Genomic DNA, 21,732 nt, shown 5'->3' with positions numbered 1-21,732 from the left:
ATTTTAGAATAATTTTAGACTTATAAAAAATTTGCAAAGATAGTACAATATCCATGTACTCTGCACATAGTATACTCCAGGGTCAGCATCTGAGATTTCTATAGTGCTTTTTACAACTAACAAAATAATATAAAACTAATTATTAACTAGACTCCAAACTTTATTCAGATATCCTTAATTTTTATCTATTATCCTTTTTCTGTTCCAGAATCCTCTCCAGAATATCACATTGCATTTAGTCATCATGTCTCCTTAGGCTCCTCTTGGCTGGGACAATTTTTCAGATAGTTCTTATTTTTGAGGTACTTGACAGTTTTGAGGACTACCTGTCACATTCTTGATAGAAGGTCCCTCAGTTTGGGTTTGTCTGATGTGCCTAGTTTTTAGGGGTAAGACATTCAGCCTATACTGATTCCCCTGCTCTCATTCAAACTTGAAGTTTGAATTCTATTTTGGGTCTTGGAGACCCTAGGACTTAATTACAGTGCCTTAAAAGAGAATGTTAAGAACACTGTTGTTGAGTGGGAATGCATTAGAAGAACTATCACTGCAAAAGTGAAAACACCCAGACACCCAGGGTCCTGGCCCATATCTCTCCCATTGATTCAATTACATTTCCTTGAGGTTACAAATATTATTTCCTAAAAGCAAACAGAGCTCAAACCTTATTGATGAAGCTATGTTACCAATTAGCTCAATGGTTTTCACAGTACTAGCAAACATTTCTTAAAACAAATGAATGCACATGAAGTTTAATTTAAAATATAAAAGGGCACATATAACATATCATACTCAAAGGAGAATGTGGGGAGAGAGAATGCTGTAAAATCAAACAATTAGGAGATTGCAACTAGAAAAGGTCGAGAATGGTGTGCAGCCTCTTGTGACAGAATCAGAATCACAAGATTTCCTGGTGCATGTTTGTACTATTCTAGCCCTTCTCGTCTTCAAAGAGGGGCTCACAGGCATTTTTATACACATATATTCTCATATTTCTTCACTTATTAGGCATTACACATGGTGCAGGTTTACTTATTTTGTGAAAGTTCATACTGTTGTCTGACACCTGAAAACTGACAATAAGTGATGACCATTTCTACATTTGTGCCTTAGTGTGCATTGATGTTCCCCAGATGGGAACGGCCTGAGCTTACCCATTTGTATCATCTTTATGCTGCCAGGCTCCTGGTCTAAACTACAAATATTTGAATAAAGTCTATGTTATGTTACAATTTAATTTGTTATATCATGAATTAGTGTCTGAGTATATGAAATAAATTACAGAAATACCTAATACTTTAAAAGGGAAAAACTGCTCCAAAGGCCTATCAAATGAGCCTACAAGTACCATATACACTTAAGGTACTATAAAGTACACTACAAGAATACAACTTCACTACATCATATGTGTGACCTAAAACTGATATAATAGCCATAGGGGAAAAAACAATTTCCAAACTAATCATTTCAGACTTAAAACAGAGAAGAGATTTTGGAAGCCAAGGCCTCTTAGAAAACTGATCAAAGAAATTAGAGCATATGCTTTGTCTTTTAGCAAGAATTACTGTAAAGATAAGGAAGGTAGTGCAATCCATTCCACTGTTTTCCTCAGATGCCTAGGTGCGATAGATTTTCAATATGTCTTTGTTGCTATTATTTCTTCTAGAAAGTACCAATTTGAAAGGATTTCCTAGCATCTCCTCTCCTCCTTCACAGTTTATACAAAGCTAAAGCCAAACAATTAGTTATATGACCAAAGAAAGGTCAACAGGAAGATCTCTACTTGACACTGCTGGCATTTTCAGATTACTTCACAATTCCATGTACAACCATAAATCGTCAGGTAATTAGCTTGGATTTTGAAATAGAGGGTTCTTTAAAACATTCCTCCCAGAATTTCTAGGGCAGAGATAAGGGCCTGAGGAGACCAGCTAGCTTCTCATCATTGGTGGCCATGGGCCTTGAATAAGGGTGGGCAACAGGAAAAGAAAGGAGAACAATGCAAAGCTGTGAGCATTTGAGAAGGCCTGCATTTGACTGCTGGGTCAGTTAACAGGGGTAATATACTCTCTGGAGAAGCCAGGAAACACAGAGTTCTAGTGTCTCACAGAAAGCATGAGGTGGGAAACCTATGGGACCACAAGTTCCCACTGACTGTCTACTAGAAGTTTGCCTCAGGTGGACTTGGGGCCCACTGATAACATTTGCTCCATGATGCAGTCCTATGGTCTTCAAACTTTTTTTTAAGATGAAAAATCCTTTCATCAAATGAAAGCACATGTGGAAACTTGATATATGTAAATAAACCATACAGGTTAATGAGTAACTCCTCTATATGAATTGTCGATGGCGAGGGTGGGGGGAGGTGCAGCCCTACCTGCTCATCTTCCTCACCTCCCCACCTTCTTTCATACCTCAGGAGACTCCTGGAAAACCCTAGTACCCAATACTTCAAAAATACAGTCTGACAAACCTCTCACTACTCTTTAACAAATTTCCACATCTTTTAGCTACCAAATTTTAACTGATCATCTGCTATAAGAAGTCTCTATGGTAGTTATATGGGAAATACAGGATTTTTGGTGTCTTAACTGCATCATTATGATGTTGAAAGCCAATTGGCTTGGCATTCTTCTGGGTCAATATTGGTACTGTAGCTGAACAATATGGAATTACTGTCACATCACTATGCCTGTCTGAGAATGCTTTCTCTTTTGTAAAACATGGTGACAAAAAGAAAAATTTCAGGCACTTAGAAGCTATATTTAATGACTCACTTCCTCACCAATCTCTTCCTTTCAACTTGCATGTGAATATGTATGCATGCTTAGGTTAAGACCCTTTAGAAAAGAAAACACATTCAAAATCTAAACTCTTTGCTGAGTTGAAGCCATGTGTACTACCTAATTAGGAACTTGGAATAGTACACTATAGTACAATGTTTTCTTTTTATAGCCTGGAATCTCTCCATTCTCACTTCTAAAAAACTTAACAAATAACTGAAGATAATAAAATTATTTATAGTCACTTAATACCATTTTCCTTCTCTTAACTTTATTAACAAGCTACTATTTGTGGAGAAGTTTACAACAAAAAGTAAACGATGAAGTAAACAGTGAATAAAAAAACACTACAGAAGTCGGCCACTGAGGGCCAAGGCCGCAGCAGCCCAGAGCCGCTCCATTGCTCATCCTTGGGGCCAGTTGTTCCTACTAGCAGCTGAGAGGGAAACTAAATTGGAAGACAGAGGGCAAGAAAGCCACCCAGGACACAGATCAAAGCTGAAAAGTATGAGGAGTGGCGTTGGAAGAAAAGAAAGAAACCATTTGTCCTGATGGCAAGATCCGTTTTCCAGAAAAGAAGGAAACATACAACATAGTGGTTCAAGACAATATATATAACCTCCCTTTCTGTCTGGCTTGATGGAGCAATCTGCCATGTTGAAAAAGCCATGTAGCAAGGAACCAAGAGTGTGCACTAGTGAGTGAGGAACTAAGCTTCTCAATCCAACAACCCTCAACTAACTGAACCAGCCAACAACCACACATTGACAGAACGCTAGTTCCATTCCCTGCTCTTATGATGTGAGATGCATACTGATTTTGCAATGCATGGGACTTTGAAAGACTAAACACAAGCCGAGTGGATGAAAGGCTCTGGCGCCTCCAGCCAGGAGTCAGGACTCTGCCTCTGAGGTGGGAGAGCCAACTTCAGAACACTCGTCAAGAAGAGACCTCCCAGCCCCACATAATATCAAACGGTGAAAATCTCCCAGAGATCTCCATCTCAACACCAGCACCCAGCTTCGCTCAACGACCAGCAAGCTACAGTGCTGGACAACCTATGCCAACCATATAGCAAAACAGGAACACAACCCCACCCACTAGCAGAGAGGCTGCCTAAAATCATAATAAGTCCACAGACACCCCAAAACACACCACCAGACGTGGACCTGCCCACTAGAGAGACAAGATCTAGCCTCATACACCACAACACAGGCACTAGTCCCCTCCACCAGGAAGCCTACACAACCCACTGAACCAACCTTAGCCACTGGAGACAGACATCAAAAACAACGGGAGCTACGAACTTGCAGCCTGCAAAAAGGTGAACCCAATCACAGTAAGATAAGCAAAATGAGAAGACAGAAAAACACACAGCAGATGAAGGAGCAGGATAAAAACCCACCAGACCTAACAAATGAAGAGGAAATAGGCAGTCTACCTGAAAAAGAGTTCAGAATAATGATAGTAAAGATGATCCAAAATCTTGGAAATAGAATGGACAAAATGCAAGAAGCAGTTAACAAGGACCTAGAAGAAATAAAGATGAAACAGACAATGATGAACAACACAATAAATGAAATGAAAAATACTCTAGATGGGATCAATAGCAGAATAAATGAGGCAGAAGAACGGATAAGTGACCTGGAAGATAAAATAGTGGAAATAACTACTGCAGAGCAGAATAAAGAAAAAAGAATGAAAAGAACTGAGGACAGTCTCAGAGACCTCTGGGACAACATTAAACGCACCAACATTCGAATTATAGGGGTTCCAGAAGAAGAAGAGAAAAAGAAAGGGACTGAGAAAATATTTGAAGAGATTATAGTTGAAAACTTCCCTAATATGGGAAAGGAAATCGTTAATCAAGTCCAGGAAGCACAGAGAGTCCCATACAGGATAAATTCAAGGAGAAATACGCCAAGACACATATTAATCAAACTGTCAAAAACTAAATACAAAGAAAGCATATTAAAAGCAGCAAGGGAAAAACAACAAATAACACACAAGGGAATCCCCATAAGGTTAACAGCTGATCTCTCAGCAGAAACTCTACAAGCCAGAAGGGAGTGGCAGGACATACTGAAAGTGATGAAGGAGAAAAACCTGCAACCAAGATTACTCTACCCAGCAAGGATCTCATTCAGATTTGATGGAGAAATTAAAACCTTTACAGACAAGCAAAAGCTGAGAGAGTTCAGCACCACCAAACCAGCTTTACAACAAATGCTAAAGGAACTTCTCTAGACAAAAACACAAGAGAAGGAAAAGTCCTATAATAACGAACCCAAAACAATTTAGAAAATGGGAATAGGAACATACATATCGATAATTACCTTAAATGTAAATGGACTAAATGCTCCCACCAAAAGACACAGATTGGCTGAATGGATACAAAAACAAGACCCATATATATGCTGTCTACAAGAGACCCACTTCAGACCTAGAGACACATACAGACTGAAAGTAAGGGGATGGAAAAAGATATTCCATGCAAATGGAAACCAAAAGAAAGCTGGAGTAGCAATTCTCATATCAGACAAAATAGACTTTAAAATAAGGACTATCAGAAGAGACAAAGAAGGACACTACATAATGATTAAGGGATCGATCCAAGAAGAAGATATAACAATTGTAAATATTTATGCACCCAACATAGGAGCACCTCAATACATAAGGCAAAAACTAGCAGCCATAAAAGGGGAAATCGACAGTAACACATTCATAGTAGGGGACTTCAACACCCCACTTTCACCAATGGACAGATCATCCAAAATGAAAATAAATAAGGAAACACAAGCTTTAAATGATACATTAAACAGGATGGACTTAATTGATATTTATAGGACACTCCATCCAAAAACAACAGAATACACATTTTTCTCAAGTGCTCATGGAACATTCTCCAGGATAGATCATATCTTGGGTCACAAATCAAGCCTTGGTAAATTTAAGAAAATTGAAATTATATCAAGTATCTTTTCCGACCACAACGCCATGAGATTAGATATCAATTATAGGAAAAGAGCAGTAAAAAATACAAACACATGGAGGCTAAACAATACACTACTTAGTAACGAAGTGATCACTGAAGAAATCAAAGAGGAAATTAAAAAATACCTAGAAACAAATGACAATGGAGATACAACGACCCAAAACCTATGGGATGCAGCAAAAGCAGTTCTAAGAGGGAAGTTTATAGCAATACAAGCCCACCTTAAGAAGCAGGAAACATCTCGAATAAACAACCTAACCTTGCACCTCAAGCAATTAGAGAAAGAAGAACAAAAAAACCCCAGAGTTAGCAGAAGGAAAGAAATCATAAAAATCAGATCAGAAATAAATGAAAAAGAAATGAAGGAAACAATAGCAAAGATCAATAAAACTAAAAGCTGGTTCTTTGAGAAGATTAACAAAATTGATAAACCATTAGCCAGACTCATCAAGAAAATAAGGGAGAAGACTCAAATCAATAGAATCAGAAATGAAAAAGGAGAAGTAACAACTGACACTGCAGAAATACAAAAAATCATGAGGGATTACTACAAGCAACTCTATGCCAATAAAATGGACAATCTGGAAGAAATGGACAAATTCTTAGAAATGCACAAACTGCCAAGACTGAATCAGGAAGAAATAGAAAATATGAACAGACCAATCACAAACACTGAAATTGAAACTGTGATTAAAAATCTTCCAACAAACAAAAGCCCAGGACCAGATGGCTTCACAGGCGAATTCTATCAAACATTTAGAGAAGAGCTAACACCTATTCTTCTCAAACTCTTCCAAAATATAGCAGAGGGAGGAACACTCCCAAACTCATTCTACGAGGCCACCATCACCTTGATACCAAAACCAGACAAGGATGTCACAAAGAAAGAAAACTACAGGCCAATATCACTGATGAACATAGATGCAAAAATCCTCAACAAAATACTAGCAAACAGAATCCAACAGCACATTAAAAGGATCATACACCATGATCAAGTGGGGTTTATTCCAGGAATGCAAGGATTCTTCAATATACGCAAATCTATCAATGTGATTAACCATATTAACAAATTGAAGGAGAAAAACCATATGATCATCTCAATAGATGCAGAGAAAGCTTTTGACAAAATTCAACACCCATTTATGATAAAAACCCTGCAGAAAGTAGGTGTAGAGGGAACTTTCCTCAATATAATAAAGGCCGTATATGACAAGCCCACAGCCAACATCATCCTCAATGGCGAAAAACTGAAAGCATTTCCACTAAGGTCAGGAACAAGACAAGGTTGCCCACTCTCACCACTCTTATTCAACATAGTTTTGGAAGTTTTAGCCACAGCAATCAGAGAAGAAAAGGAAATAAAAGGAATCCAAATCGGAAAAGAAGAAGTAAAGCTGTCACTGTTTGCAGATGACATGATACTATACATAGAGAATCCTAAAGATGCTACCAGAAAACTACTAGAGCTAATCAATGAATTTGGTAAAGTAGCAGGATACAAAATTAATGCACAGAAATCTCTGGCATTCCTATATACTAATGATGAAAAATCTGAAAGTGAAATCAAGAAAACACTCCCATTTACCATTGCAACAAAAAGAATAAAATATCTAGGAATAAACCTACCTAAGGAGACAAAAGACCTGTATGCAGAAAATTATAAGACACTGATGAAAGAAATTAAAGATGATACAAACAGATGGAGAGATATACCATGTTCTTGGATTGGAAGAATCAACATTGTGAAAATGACTCTACTTCCCAAAGCAATCTATAGATTCAATGCAATCCCTATCAAACTACCACTGGCATTTTTCACAGAACTAGAACAAAAAATTTCACAATTTGTATGGAAACACAAAAGACCCCGAATAGCCAAAGCAATCTTGAGAACAAAAAATGGAGCTGGAGGAATCAGGCTGCCTGACTTCAGACTATACTACAAAGCTACAGTAATCAAGACAGTATGGTACTGGCACAAAAACAGAAAGATAGATCAATGGAATAGGATAGAAAGCCCAGAGATAAACCCATGCACATATGGTCACCTTATCTTTGATAAAGGTGGCAGGAATATACAGTGGAGAAAGGACAGCCTCTTCAATAAGTGGTGCTGGGAAAATTGGATAGGTACATGTAAAAGTATGAGATTAGATCACTCCCTAACACCATACACAAAAATAAGCTCAAAATGGATTAAAGACCTAAATGTAAGGCCAGAAACTATCAAACTCTTAGAGGAAAACATAGGCAGAACACTCTATGACATAAATCACAGCAAGATCCTTCTTGACCCATCTCCTAGAGTAATGGAGATAAAAACAAAAATAAACAAATGGGACCTAATGAAACTTCAAAGCTTTTGCACAGCAAAGGAAACCATAAACAAGACCAAAAGACAGCCCTCAGAATGGGAGAAAATATTTGCAAATGAATCAACTGACAAAGGATTAATCTCTAAAATTTACAGGCAGCTCATGCAGCTCAATAACAAAAAAATAAACAACCCAATCCAAAAATGGGCAGAAGACCTAAATAGACATTTCTCCAAAGAAGATATACAGACTGCCAACAAACACATGAAAGAATGCTCAACATCATTAATCATTAGAGAAATGCAAATCAAAACTACAATGAGATATCATCTCACACCAGTCAGAATGGCCATCATCAAAAAATCTAGAAACAATAAATGCTGGAGAGGGTGTGGAGAAAAGGGAACACTCTTGCACTGCTGGTGGGAATGTGAATTGGTTCAGCCACTATGGAGAACAGTATGGAGGTTCCTTAAAAAACTACAAATAGAACTACCATATGACCCAGCAATCCCACTACTAGGTATATACCCTGAGGAAACCAGAATTCAGAAAGAGTCATGTACCAAAATGTTCATTGCAGCTCTATTTACAATAGCCCGGAGATGGAAACAACCTAAGTGCCCGTCGTCGGATGAATGGATAAAGAAGATGTGGCACATATATACAATGGAATATTACTCAGCCATAAAAAGAAACGAAATTGAGCTATTTGTAATGAGGTGGATAGATCTAGAGTCTGTCATACGGAGTGAAGTAAGTCAGAAAGAGAAGGACAAATACCGTATGCTAACACATATATATGGAATTTAAGAAAAAAAAATGTTATGAAGAACCTAGGGGTAAAACAGGAATAAAGACAGAGACCTACTGGAGAACAGACTTGAGGATATGGGGAGGGGGAAGGGTGAGGTGTGTTAGGGCGAGAGAGAGACATGGACATATATATACTAACAAACGTAAGGTAGATAGCCAGTGGGAAGCAGCCGCATGGCACAGGGAAACCGGCTCTGTTCTTTGTGGCTGTCTGGAGGGGTGGGATAGGGAGGGTGGGAGGGAGGGAGACAAAGAGGGAAGAGATATGGGAACATATATATATGTATAACTGACTCACTCTGTTATAAAGCAGAAACTAACACACCATTGTAAAGCAATTATACCCCAATAAAGATGTTAAAAAAAAAACAAAAACAAAAAACAAACAAAAAAAAACACTACAATAATTAGCTCATCTTTCTTCTAGGAGGCAATACTGTCTTACCTAGCTCAGAGTGCTGACCAATAAACAATACATTAAAGATGTCTTATTTGGTAAGAGTTAGGAAAATCAATATTTTATATAGGAGTTTTCCTTATTTGTGGGGGAGGACAAAGCTTAGGAATAATTTAAATTCACAGAAATCACTAAGATAAGTATCCATATCATGGGAAAATACGTTGCTGTACATTTTTTAGTTTTTTTCCTATGTTTTTTAAAGACTTTGAAATGTCCTGCTAAATAATAATGATTTAAATTCATTTGTGGAAGAAAAATGTACTAGCTATATATACAATAGGCTCAAAATAAGCAGCTTAAGGGGACAAAAACAAGTCTATTACAGTCCTACATAGCAGCTTCAATTTGGGGTACAGTTTGAGTTTCTTTTCTAAGAAGGCAGTGTGGTTTTGTATAGAAAATAGTTTTTTTTTTAATGCTGGTAAAGTATAGATAACATGAAATTTACCATTCTAACCATTAAAACTATTTTTTATTGACATATACCTGACTTACAATATTATATTAGTTTCAGTTGTACAACATAGTGATTCAATATTTGTATAGATTATACTCCATATAAAGCTATTATAAAATATTGGCTATATTTGCTGTGCTGTCATTCTAACCATTTTTAAGGGTAGGGTCCTCCTGGATCTGAGATGTCAATTCCTTCTGTGTCACTATCCTTTTATGCTCAGGCTTAGATCATTCATTTTTGTGTGGTAAAATAACATAACATAAAATTTTAAAGCAATTTTAACATTTTTAAGTGTACTTTAGTGGTTTCATGTATATTCACATTGTTGTGTAACCATCACCACTCTCCATCTCCAGAAATTTTTCTTCATCCTATACTGAAACTCTGTACCCTCTAAACCATAACTCCTGATTCTCCCTTCCCTTAGCCCCTGGTAACCTCTATTCTACTTTCTGTCTATGAATTTTACTATTCTAGGTATCTCATATAAGTGTAATCATACAATATTTGTCTTTTTGTGTCTGTCTTATTTCAGTTAGCATATGTCTTCTAGGGTCATCCCCCATGTTGTACCATGCGTCAGAACTTCCTTCCGTTTTAAGACTGAGTACTATTCCATTGTATGTACATACCACATTTTGTTCATCCATTCATCTGTCAATGGACATTTGCTTTGTTTCTACCTTTCAGCTATTGTGAATGATGCTACTGTGAACATTGGTATACATGTATCTGTTTGAGTCTCTCCTTTCAATTTTTTTGGTTACATGTCCAGAAGTGGAGCTGTTGCTGGATCATATAAGTAAGTCTATAAGAGGCTAGTTTAAGAGCGATCTGGTTTCAAATTTAGCTTCAAACCCTAGCAGGTGTATAATCTTGAGGCAATATACCATGGTGGTTATATGAATGAGCTAGAGGGCTGACTGTCTGGGTCCAGGTTCTGACTTCATTGCTTCCTAGCTACTACTCAATCTCCGTGCTTCAGTTTGCACATCTGTAAAATAGGAGAATAAATGTATGAATTGCATTGGGTTCTTGTAGGGATTAGTTATTATTGTTCATTTGTTCCTTTATTACACCTAAAATAATGACTTATGAATGGCTTCAGGGGGTCTGTGAACTCCTCAATATTATATATAAATCTTTCTGTACAAGTGCACTTTTAGATTTTTCAGAAGAGTTACAGTGGTTTATTTTTCCCTTTCTTAGTCAGATTCTCAAAGGGACCCTGATCTATCAAAGGGGGAGAAGTGCTATCCTAAAAGAAGTTAGCGGCCTATAATTTAACACCAAGCCTTATAAATGTAAGCTTGATTAAGCAAGCTTGTAAAATGTCCCATGATGTTTTGGGATGAGGTATTCTCTGTGTTGCCTTTGTTCTCCTGGCTAAATTCCAGCCAAGGAAATCCCCTTGCAGCAATCCCCTTTCTGTTCCCAACTATTATAGTATTGCTACAAATGGTAAAAAAAAAAAAAAAAAAGAAAAAAAAAAAAAAAAAAAAAAAAGGAAAAGAAAAAGAAAAAAATCTAAAAAATTCCCAATTCCATATATAAAGAGAAAGTAAGATATCTGACAGACACACCAAAACATGTGTGAGTGTGTGTGTGTGTATGTGTAATAATTAACCTAACTTCAGCTTTGGATAACCACTTCTTGGGCTTAATATAATAAGGTAACCCACAGCTTAATGTAATATACCAATTTACTTATTAACTCTCCAAGTAGTATAAACATAATGTAAGGCACCTCAGAGGAAGGCAAACAATGCATCACATGAGAAAGAGAAGTGATGATAAAGAAAAGCCTATGAGGGCTGCAACAAAGCAGCTCAGTCTCTTCAAAGAATAAAGCTGTGATGGAAACCCATCTTTCATAATTAGCAAAGGGTCTTTTTAAAAGTACTCCATTAATGTGGTGTAGCTGAATCTCCCTTAATAATAATTATTCCTTAGATTTGCATACTACTTTTAACATTTCAAAGAGCTTTTACAGGCTTTATCCTAAAATCAGTGTGGGCTTCCTCTGCTTCCCCAGGGGCCTGCAGGTGTTCACTGCCACGACTCCTCATGGTAGGATAACCTGGAAGCCTGCTGCATTGGCATGCTGGGTCTAAACAAGTAGCAGAGTGGAACTCCATAGCTTGCAGTATAGATCTTTATCCACTAATCCTAAGTCCTCCTCTTGAACAAGATTAGTGAAGCAAAACTAGATTGCAGCAAGCCTAAACTAAGAAGTCCAGAAAAGAGCACTTCAGGCCTTGGAACTATTCTGTATCACACTCATCCAGATACTATTCAACAAATATTTATTGGCTGTCTAATAGTGGCCAGGCATTGTTTTAACGCTGGGTATGTTGCAGTTAACCAATTAATGCCTTTGACAACAAAGAGTAGATATTCCAGTGGAGGAAGGGAGATAACAAAATAAACAAATACATATATAGTATGTTAGCTGATGAAAAGTGTTAAGGTATGTTTAAGGGGCAGCCAATGTGGGGTAGAGTGGTAGGGCGTCAGGTTCCAGGAGGAGCTTGGTGCCCAACTCCACAGAACCTTGTAGCTACTGTAAGGAATTTGGTTTTTACTTAGAGTAAGAAGTGAGATAAGGAGGCATTGAAGGATTTGAAGCAGAAGCACGACATGATCAAATTTACATTTTAATAACGTCGTCTGGCTGCGGTGTTGAGAACAGATTGAAGTGGGCATGAGAGACAGCTATTGCAATAATCCAAGTGAGAACAAGAGTGATATTTCCCTCATGCCCCTTTTCAATCAAAACCCACCCCCTGCCCCAGTAAACTATTGATCTTATTTTTTTTTACCACTATAGATTAGTTCTACTGGTTCTAGAGTTTCATACAAAAGGAAGACAATGAGGTAATGGAGAGGAGGGGCTGGGAGGATATCTGAAGGCTGGTTGTGGAGGGAGGTGGATGCAGCATTCACCAGTAAGAAATAATATATTTTATTGTTCCCTCTTTGTTGGTTAGTGGTTTACATGGTATTTTGAGCTGTAAAAAAATCTGTCAACTGCTTTGGGTTAGGCCACGTCATGCCACAGTGTCTGAGAGTTCTTAGACAGATGAGCAGAAACAAGACCTGTTGAATGCCCTACCCTCCTTAGGTGGGGACCTCTTTAAAGACTTGGTTCTGCAACCATCTGTGTAGTGGGTGTACAGGACTGTCAATGGCAGTAGAGTGTTCATTTCCTTGCCTGTATTTTAACTCTCCTCTTCACCACAAGTCAATTATATACTGAAGCATATGTATTTCATGAGTTTACTGCACTACTTATCACCTCATTTGCTACCATTTACCCTCACTCCATAAAAGATCAGCAAAGTCTATCTAAAGCAGTTTCACACCCATACATCTCTACAATGTTGATTTAATTACACCCTTTAAAAACTGGAAAACAATAACATAATTGAACTTTAAAAATATATACTTGGAATAATAGTTTACAAACATTTTGTATTCTTTTCTTTTCACTTATGATATAGATTGCATTTCAACCAGTAGGAAAAAAATATTTATTAGTTTATCATGTCACTAAGCAACTGTTTATTTTAAAAGTTTGAACAGGGGCTTCCCTGGTGGCACAGTGGTTGACAGTCCGCCTGCCGATGCAGGGGACTTGGGTTCGTGCCCTGGTCCGGGAGGATCCCACATGCTGCGGAGTGGCTGGGCCCGTGAGCCATGGCTGCTGAGCCTGTGGTCCGCAATGGGAGAGGGCACAACAGGGGGAAGCCTGGATACCACAAAAAAAAAAAAAAAAAAAAAAAGTTTGAACAAGTATTGATTGCCTGAAGTGATTAACATATTGGATGAAAAGACAATGGGTACAACAGTTAACCTCTAAACAACTTCACAGCCTATTACAGTATTTTTAAAAAATCTTATTTATGTATATCAATTATATCTCAATAAAACTAGAAAAACTGTAATTTGAGATGGTTAAGTGTAATCATTTTTCAGTACATTCAAGCCCTAAGTAACTAAACATCGCCGTTAATACACACAATTTGAGTGTATTCTATAAATAGAGCCCTGTCCTAGTTACTAAGTATAAAAAAAATGAATAAAGTATGAGACATGCTTTTGAGGGAATCATCGTTTCTTCTCCACCAAAATGAACCAAATTGGCAAAGTGTCCACAATGAACATGGATTTTCATATCACTTGCTTATTTTATGAAAATAAGAAATATCATGAGCAACATGTGGCACTCTCATCATTTGAGATGGAAACAACGGTAAAAACTTATAAAATCTAATCTGTGAGTTGATAATAGTAACTAATAGATTTTTTCAATAAGCAGTGGGCAGTCTGGCTGCCAGTATCCATTTCTGGTCACACAAAATCAGTGTTTAAAAAGAAAAGTCTGTAATTTTCTTAGAGGGAAAAACACAACCCATTTTCAGACAAGCACAAAGTAAAAAGTTCCATTAAGCCTTCTGAAGAGTTTGAAGGTTATGATTTAAAAGAGTGTTCGGCCACTGAAAAAAGTATTCTGTGGCTTTTCATATCACCACCACTAACTACCCTCCCTGATGCAGTGCAATATGGTAAAGGGCCAATTCTACATTGTGGCCATGAGGCATGTGCAACAGCTTGCAATGAGCAGGAAGTCAGTGTGAGAGCCCCAGGGCTGTTGAAGGAGGATGGTTCAAGGTCAAGGCAAACCACACTGTATGCTTCTCCACTTGAAGTGAAATTAAGTTAAAATGAGTACTCTAGGGTTGCCCAAAGAGGAAAAAATGGCCAGAGAAGAAAATCCCACGGGTGTATATGGAAGAGACAAAGGGTGGATGCGATTATAATTGTGATAGTGGTAGGGGTGTGGAATTACTCTGGGGAGGTGGAAAGTGCAGACCTGTTGGAATGGAGGTATATATGGGATGCTTGCTTGGATATGAGCCTCATATATATTTTTAACACGAAGTATAGCATCTTGTTCTTTCTTCCAAATCACTGCATCCATACCTTAAGGAGGGCTCTGAAATTAATAAATAATCCGTTATGGAGCCATAGTTTCTTGTATTTAAAAGTAATGCTGAACGAGGAATACGAAAATAATAAATGAATCTTCTCACTTACCTTCTCCAGTGTGGCTTGAACCACTGATTCGCTTTCTGTATCTAGGGCAGAAGTAGCCTCATCTAAGATCAGAATCTTCGGGTTTCGAACTAAAGCTTGAGCAATCACGATTCTCTGTTTCTGTCCTCCACTCATTTGAGCTCCTTTTTCCCCTACCAAGGTATTACATTTCTAATGAAAAATAGGAAAGAAAACAGAAACAGAAGGTAGCATGGTTAGATGATTAGAACAGGAAATGGCAATCACAGTTGTGTTTTAATGCCAGCTTAATCTCTACTTCAGCTTGGCTGGTATTGACTTATGATTTGTTCTTTGTAAAAACAAACAACTATTTTAAAAGAGTGTAGTGAAGTGAAGCCCTAAGAAAAATTTGGCTAGGACTAAAAGACATGAGAACATAGGATAATCAAGGATTTTAAGGAAGATTAACAATAATCTGAACCGATTTTCAAAGTTTTAAAGACATTTTTTGAATGCACTGGTATCTTTAAAAGCAACACTATCTGGACTCAACATGTTGAATTGATCTATTTGGTTTTCTTTCACCAATACTGTACTGCCTTGATTACTGTAGCTTTATAATAAGTCTTGGAAAGTTGGATAGTGTAGTCTTTTAACTTTGTTCTTCCTCAACATCGTGTTGGCTATTCTTGGTCTTTCGCCTTTCCACATAAACTTGACAATCAGTTTGTTGATATCCGCAAAATAACTTGCTGGGATTTCGATTCAGATTGCGTAGAATCTATAGATCAAGTTGGAAGAACTGACGTTTTGACAATATTGAGTCTTCCTTTCCATGAATATGGACTATCTCTCCATTTATTTAATTCTTTGATTTTATTTGTCAGAGTTTTGTAGTTTTCTTTATATAAATTTTGTATGTACCTTGTTAGATTTATACCTAAGTATTTCATTTCTTGGAGTCCTAATATAAATGGTATTGTGTTTTTAATGTCCAATTCTACTTGTTCATTGTTGGTATATAGAAAAGTGACTTTTGTATATTAATCTTGTATACGGCAGACTCGATATAATTGCATTGTGTACCTTTTTGGTCTGTTTTCTTTTATCTAGCATAATATTTTTGAGATTCATCCATGTTGTGTGTATCAGTAATTCACTCCTATTTATTCACAATGTGTATCTATCTTGGGTTGCCAGATTTAGCAAAAACAAAAACACACCAAGAACCATGGAGCTCAGTTAATTTTGATTTTCAGGTAAACGATGGAATACTTTTTTAGTATATTGCATACAATACTTGGGATATACTCATACTAAAAATTATTATTTATCTGAGATTCAAATTTTACTGAAAATTCTGTATTTCATCTGGCAACCCTATATAAATCACAATTTGTTTATACATTCAGCTGCTGATGAACATTTGGGTTATTTCCACTTTTAGAAAATTATGAACAAAGCTGTTATGAATATTCATGTACATGATATTCTTGTAGCCATATTTTCATTTCTTTTGGAAAAATATGTAGGAATAGAATGCTGAGTCATAAGTGTTATGTTTAACATTATAGTAAACTGTCAAATTTCTTTCTAAAATGATTGTACCAATTTCACTTTATTCAGAATGAAAGAGAGATCCAACTGCTTTATATCCTAACCAGAAGTTATCATTGTTATTCCTTTTAATTCTGGCCATTCTACTGAATGTGAAATGGTATGCCATTGTGGTTTTACTTAGGATTTCCCTGATGACTAATAATGTTGAATATTTTTCATGTATATTTTCTCATTTGATTATTTTTTGGTGAAATGTCTGTTCAAGTTTTTGTCCAGTTTTTATTTTATTTTATTTTTTGGTCTAATTACCATTTTGCAAAGTTCTTTATATATTCTGGGTGCACATCCTTTGTCAGGTCTGTGTATTGAATATTTTCTTTCACTCTGTGTCTTTCCTTTTTATTTTCTAAATGGTGTCTTTTAAAAGGTTTTAATTTCAATAAAGCCCAGTTTATCATTTTTTTAACTAGTAAGTGCTTTTCCCATAAATTTTTGCCTACCTTAAGGTCACAAAGATTTTCTCCTAAGTTTTTATTTCTGAAGTTTTATGGCTTAAGTTTTTACATTTGGTCTAAGATTCATGGCAAATTATACGTGTATATAGTATGAGGTAAGGGCCACATTTCTTTTTTTTTTTTCCCATATGGATATCCAATTTTTCCAACACCATTTGTTGAAAAGACTTTCCTTTCTCCCATTGAATTACATTGACCTTGTCAAAAATCAATTGACTAGGTATGTATGGGTCTATTTCTAGACTCTCTATTGTGTTCCACTGACCTACAAGTCCATTGTTATGTCATTACCACTGTCTTAATTGCTGTCTTAAAATTAGCTATTATAGGTCTTCCAGCTTTGTTGTTCTTTTATCAAAATTGTTTTGGCTATTCTTGGTCCTTTAAATTTCCAAATAAATTTTGTAATCAGCATGTTGATTTCTGCACATGCAAAAAGACTGCTGGGATTTTGATTGAAATAGCATTAAATTTATACATCAATTTGGGGAGAATCCATACCTTTAAAAAATTCAATCTCTAAATCAACGAATAAGGTACATCTTATTTATTTAGGTATTCTTTATTTTTTATTTTTTTAACATCTATATTGGAGTATAATTGCTTTACAATTGTGTGTTAGTTTCTGCTTTATAACAAAGTGAATCATTTATACATATACATATGTCCCCATATCTCTTCCCTCTTGCGTCTCCCTCCCTCCCACCCTCCCTATCCCACCCCTCTAGGTGGTCACAAAGCACCCAGCTGATCTCCCTGTGCTACGCAGCTGCTTCCCACTAGCTATGTATTTTACGTTTGGTAGTGTATATATGTCCATGCCACTCTCTCACTTTATCACAGCTTACCCTTCCCCCTCCTCATATCCTCAAGTCCATTCTCTAGTAGGTCTGTGTCTTTATTCCTGTCTTACGCCTAGTTTCTTCACGACCTTTTTTTTTCGTTTCTTTTCTTTTTTTAGATTCCATATATATGTGTTAGTATACAGTATTTGTTTTTCTTTCTGACTTACTTCACTCTGTATGACAGACTCTAGGTCCATCCACCTCACTACAAATAACTCAATTTCACTTCTTTTTATGGCTGAGTAATATTCCATTGTATATATGTGCCACATCTTCTTTCTCCATTCATCTGTCGATGGACACTTAGGTTGCTTCCATGTCCTAGCTATTGTAAATAGAGCTGCAATGAACATTTTGGTACATGTCTCTTTTTGAATTATGGTTTTCTCAGGGTATATGCCCAATAGTGGGATTGCTGGGTCGTATGGTAGTTCTATTTGTAGTTTTTTAAGGAACCTCCATACTGTTCTCCATAGTGGCTGTACCAATTTACATTCCCACCAACAGTGAAAGAGGGTTCCCTTTTCTCCACACCGTCTCCAGCATTTATTGTTTGTAGATTTTTCTCCCTTTTCTTCCTTCTCCCTTTTTTTCTTGATGAGTCTGGCTAATGATTTATCAACTTTGTTTATCTTCTCAAAGAACCAGCTTTTAGTTTTATTGATCTTTGCTATTGTTTCCCTCATTTCTTTTTCATTTATTTCTGACCTGATCTTTATGATTTCTTTCCTTCTCCTAACTGGGGTTTTTTTGTTCTTCTTTCTCTAATTGCTTTAGGTGTAAGGTTAGTTTGTTTATTTGAGATGTTTCTTGTTTCTTGAGGTAGGATTGTATTGCTATAAACTTCCCTCTTAGAACTGCTCTGCTGCATCCCATAGGTTTTGGGTCACCGTGTTTTCATTGTCATTTGTTTCTAGGTATTTTTTGATTTCCTCATTGATTTCTTCAGTGATCTCTTGGTTATTAAGTAGTGTATTGTTTAGCCTCTGTGTGTTTGTATTTTTTACAGATTTTTTCCTGTAATTGATATCTAGTCTCATAGCATTGTGGTCGGGAAAGATACTTGATACGCTTTCAATTTTCTTAATTTTACCAAGGCTTGATTTGTGACCCAAGTTATGATCTATCCTGGAGAATGTTCCATGAGCACTTGAGAAGAAAGTGTATCCTGTTGCTTTGGGATGGAATGTCCTACAAATATCAATTAAGTCCATCTTGCTTAATGTATTATTTAAAGCTTGTGTTTCCTTATTTATTTTCATTTTGGATGATCTATCCATTGGTGAAAGTGGGGTTGTTCAAGTCCCTTACTATGATTGTGTTACTGTCCATTTCCCCTTTTATGGCTGTTAACATTTGCCTTATGTATTGAGGGGATCCTATGTTGGGTGCATAAATATTTACAATTATTATATCTTCTTCTTGGATCAATCCCTTGATCATTATGTAGTGTCCTTCTTTGTCTCTTGTAGTAGTCTTTATTTTAAAGTCTATTTTTTCTGATATGAGAATTGCTACTTCAGCTTTCTTTTGATTTCCATTTGCATGGAATATCTTTTCCCATCCCCTCACTTTCAGTCTGTATGTGTCCCTAGGTCTAAAGTGGGTCTCTTGTAGACAGCATATATACGGGTCTTGTTTTTGTATCCATTCAGCCAGTCTATGCCTTTTGGTTGGAGCATTTAATCCATTTACATTTAACGTAATTATCAACATGTATGTTCCTATGACCATTTTCTTAATTGCTTTGGGTTTGTTATTGTAGGTCTTTTCCTTCTCTTGTGTTTCCTGCCTAGAGAAGTTCCTTTAGCATTTGTTGTAAAGCTGGTTTGGTGGTGCTGATTTCTCTTAGCTTTTGCTTGTCTGTAAAGGTTTTAATTTCTCCGTTGAATCTGAATGAGATCCTTGCTGGCTAGAGTAATCTTGGTTGTAGGTTTTTCCCTTTCATCACTTTAAATATGTCCTGCCAGTCCCTTCTGGCTTTCAGAGTTTCTGCTGAAAGATCAGCCGTTAACCTTATGGGGATTCTCTAGTATGTTATTTGTTGCTCTTCCTTTGCAGCTTTTAATATTTTTTCTTTGTATTTAATTTTTGATAGTTTGATTAATATGTATCTTGGCATGTTTCCCCTTCGATTTATCCTGTATGGGACTCTCTGTGCTTCCTGGACTTGACTATTTCCTTTCCCATATTAGGGAAGTTTTCAACTATAATCTCTTCAAATATTTTCTCAGTCCCTTTCTTTTTCTCTTCTTCTTCTGGGACCCCTATAATTTGAATGTTGGTGCATTTAATGTTGTCCCAGAGGTCTCTGAGACTGTCCTCAGTTCTTTTCATTCTTTTCTCTTTATTCTGCTCTGCAGTAGTTATTTCCACTATTTTATCTTCCAGGTCACTTATCCGTTCTTCTGCCTCAGTTATTTTGCTATTGATCCCTTCTAGAGAATTTTTAATTTCATTTATTGTCTTGTTCATCATTGTTTGTTTGCTCTTTGGTTCTTCTAGGTCCTTGTTAAATGTTTCTTGTATTTTCTCTATTCTATTTCCAAGATTTTGGATCATGTTTACTATCATTATTCTGAATTCTTTTTCAGGTAGACTGCCTATTTCCTCTTCATTTGTTAGGTCTGGTGGGTTTTTGCCTTGCTCCTTCATCTGCGGTGGGTTTTTCTGTCTTCTCATTTTGCTTAACTTACTGTGTTTGGGGTCTCCTTTTCACAGGCTGCAGGTTCATAGTTCCCATTGTTTTTGGTGTCTGTCCCCAGTGGCTAAGGTTGGTTCAGTGGGCTGTGTAGGCTTCCTGGTGGAGGGGACTAGTGCCTGTGTTCTGGTGGATGAGGCTGGTTCTTGTCTTTCTGGTAGACAGGTCCACGTCCGGTGGTGTGTTTTGGGGTGTCTGTGGCCTTATTATGATTTTAGACAGCCTCTCTACTAATGGATGGGGTGTGTTCCTGTCTTGCTAGTTGTTTCATATAGGGTGTCCTGCACTGTAGCTTACTGGTCGTTGAGTGAAGCTGGGTCTTGGTGTTGAGATGGAGGTCCCTGGGAGATTTTCGCCATTTGATATTACGTGGAGCTGGGAGGTCTCTTGTGGACCAGTGTCCTGAACTTGGCTCTCCCACCTCAGAGGCATAGCTCTGATGCCTGGCTGGAGCACCAAGAGCCTTTCATCCACACAGCTCAGAAAAAAAGGGAGAAAACATAGAAAGAAAGAAGGAAAGAAGATAAAATAAAATTAAGTACAATAAAATAAAGTTATTAAAGTAAAACAGAAAAAAATAATTATTAAGAAAAAAATTTTAAAAAGTAAAAAAAACCCCAAAGAACGGACAGACAGAACCCTGGGACCAATGGTAAAAACAAAGTTGTACAGACAAAATCACACACAGAAGCATACACATACACACAACAGGAGAAAAAGGGGGTAAAAATATATATATATCTTTGCTCCCAAAGTCCACCTCCTCAATTTGGGATGATTAGTTGTCTCTTCAGGTATTCCACAGATGCAGGGTACATCAAGTTGATTGTGGAGATTTAATCCGCTCCTCCTGAGGCTGCTGGGAGAGATTTCCCTTTCTCTTCTTTGTTTGCACAGCTCCCGGGTCTCAGCTTTGGATTTGGCCCCGCCTCTGCATGTAGGTCACCCGAGGGTGTCTGTTCCGGCTCAGACAGGACGGGGTTAAAGGAGCCGCTGATTCGGGGCCTCTGGCTCACTCAGGCCCGGGGGAGGGAGGGGCACGTAATGCGGGGCGAGCCTGCGGCGGCAGAGGCCGGCGTGACGTTGCACCAGCCTGAGGCGCGCCATGCGTTCTCCCGGGGAAGTTGTCCCTGGATCCCGGGACCCTGGCAGTGGCGGGCTGCACAGCCTCCCGGGAGGGGAGGTGTGGATAGTGACCTGTGCTTGCACACAGGCTTCTTG

The 21,732-nt window shown here is 37.4% G+C and overlaps 1 protein-coding gene across 1 annotated transcript in view; it reads right to left on the bottom strand.

Annotated features, from left to right (window-relative positions):
• Positions 1 to 21,732, bottom strand: part of LOC103083163 (ATP-binding cassette sub-family B member 5) — a 119,765-nt gene that overhangs the window by 70,696 nt on the left and 27,337 nt on the right. Inside the window, 1 exon segment of the mRNA XM_007466020.1 lies at positions 14,930 to 15,100. Coding sequence (XP_007466082.1) covers positions 14,930 to 15,100 — 171 coding nt within the window.

This window comes from Lipotes vexillifer, unplaced genomic scaffold, assembly GCF_000442215.2.
Source record: "Lipotes vexillifer unplaced genomic scaffold, Lipotes_vexillifer_v1.1 scaffold608, whole genome shotgun sequence".
NCBI lineage: Eukaryota > Metazoa > Chordata > Mammalia > Artiodactyla > Lipotidae > Lipotes > Lipotes vexillifer.
Note: the sequence above shows the minus strand (reverse complement) of the source record. Positions and strands in the feature narration are given on the sequence as shown.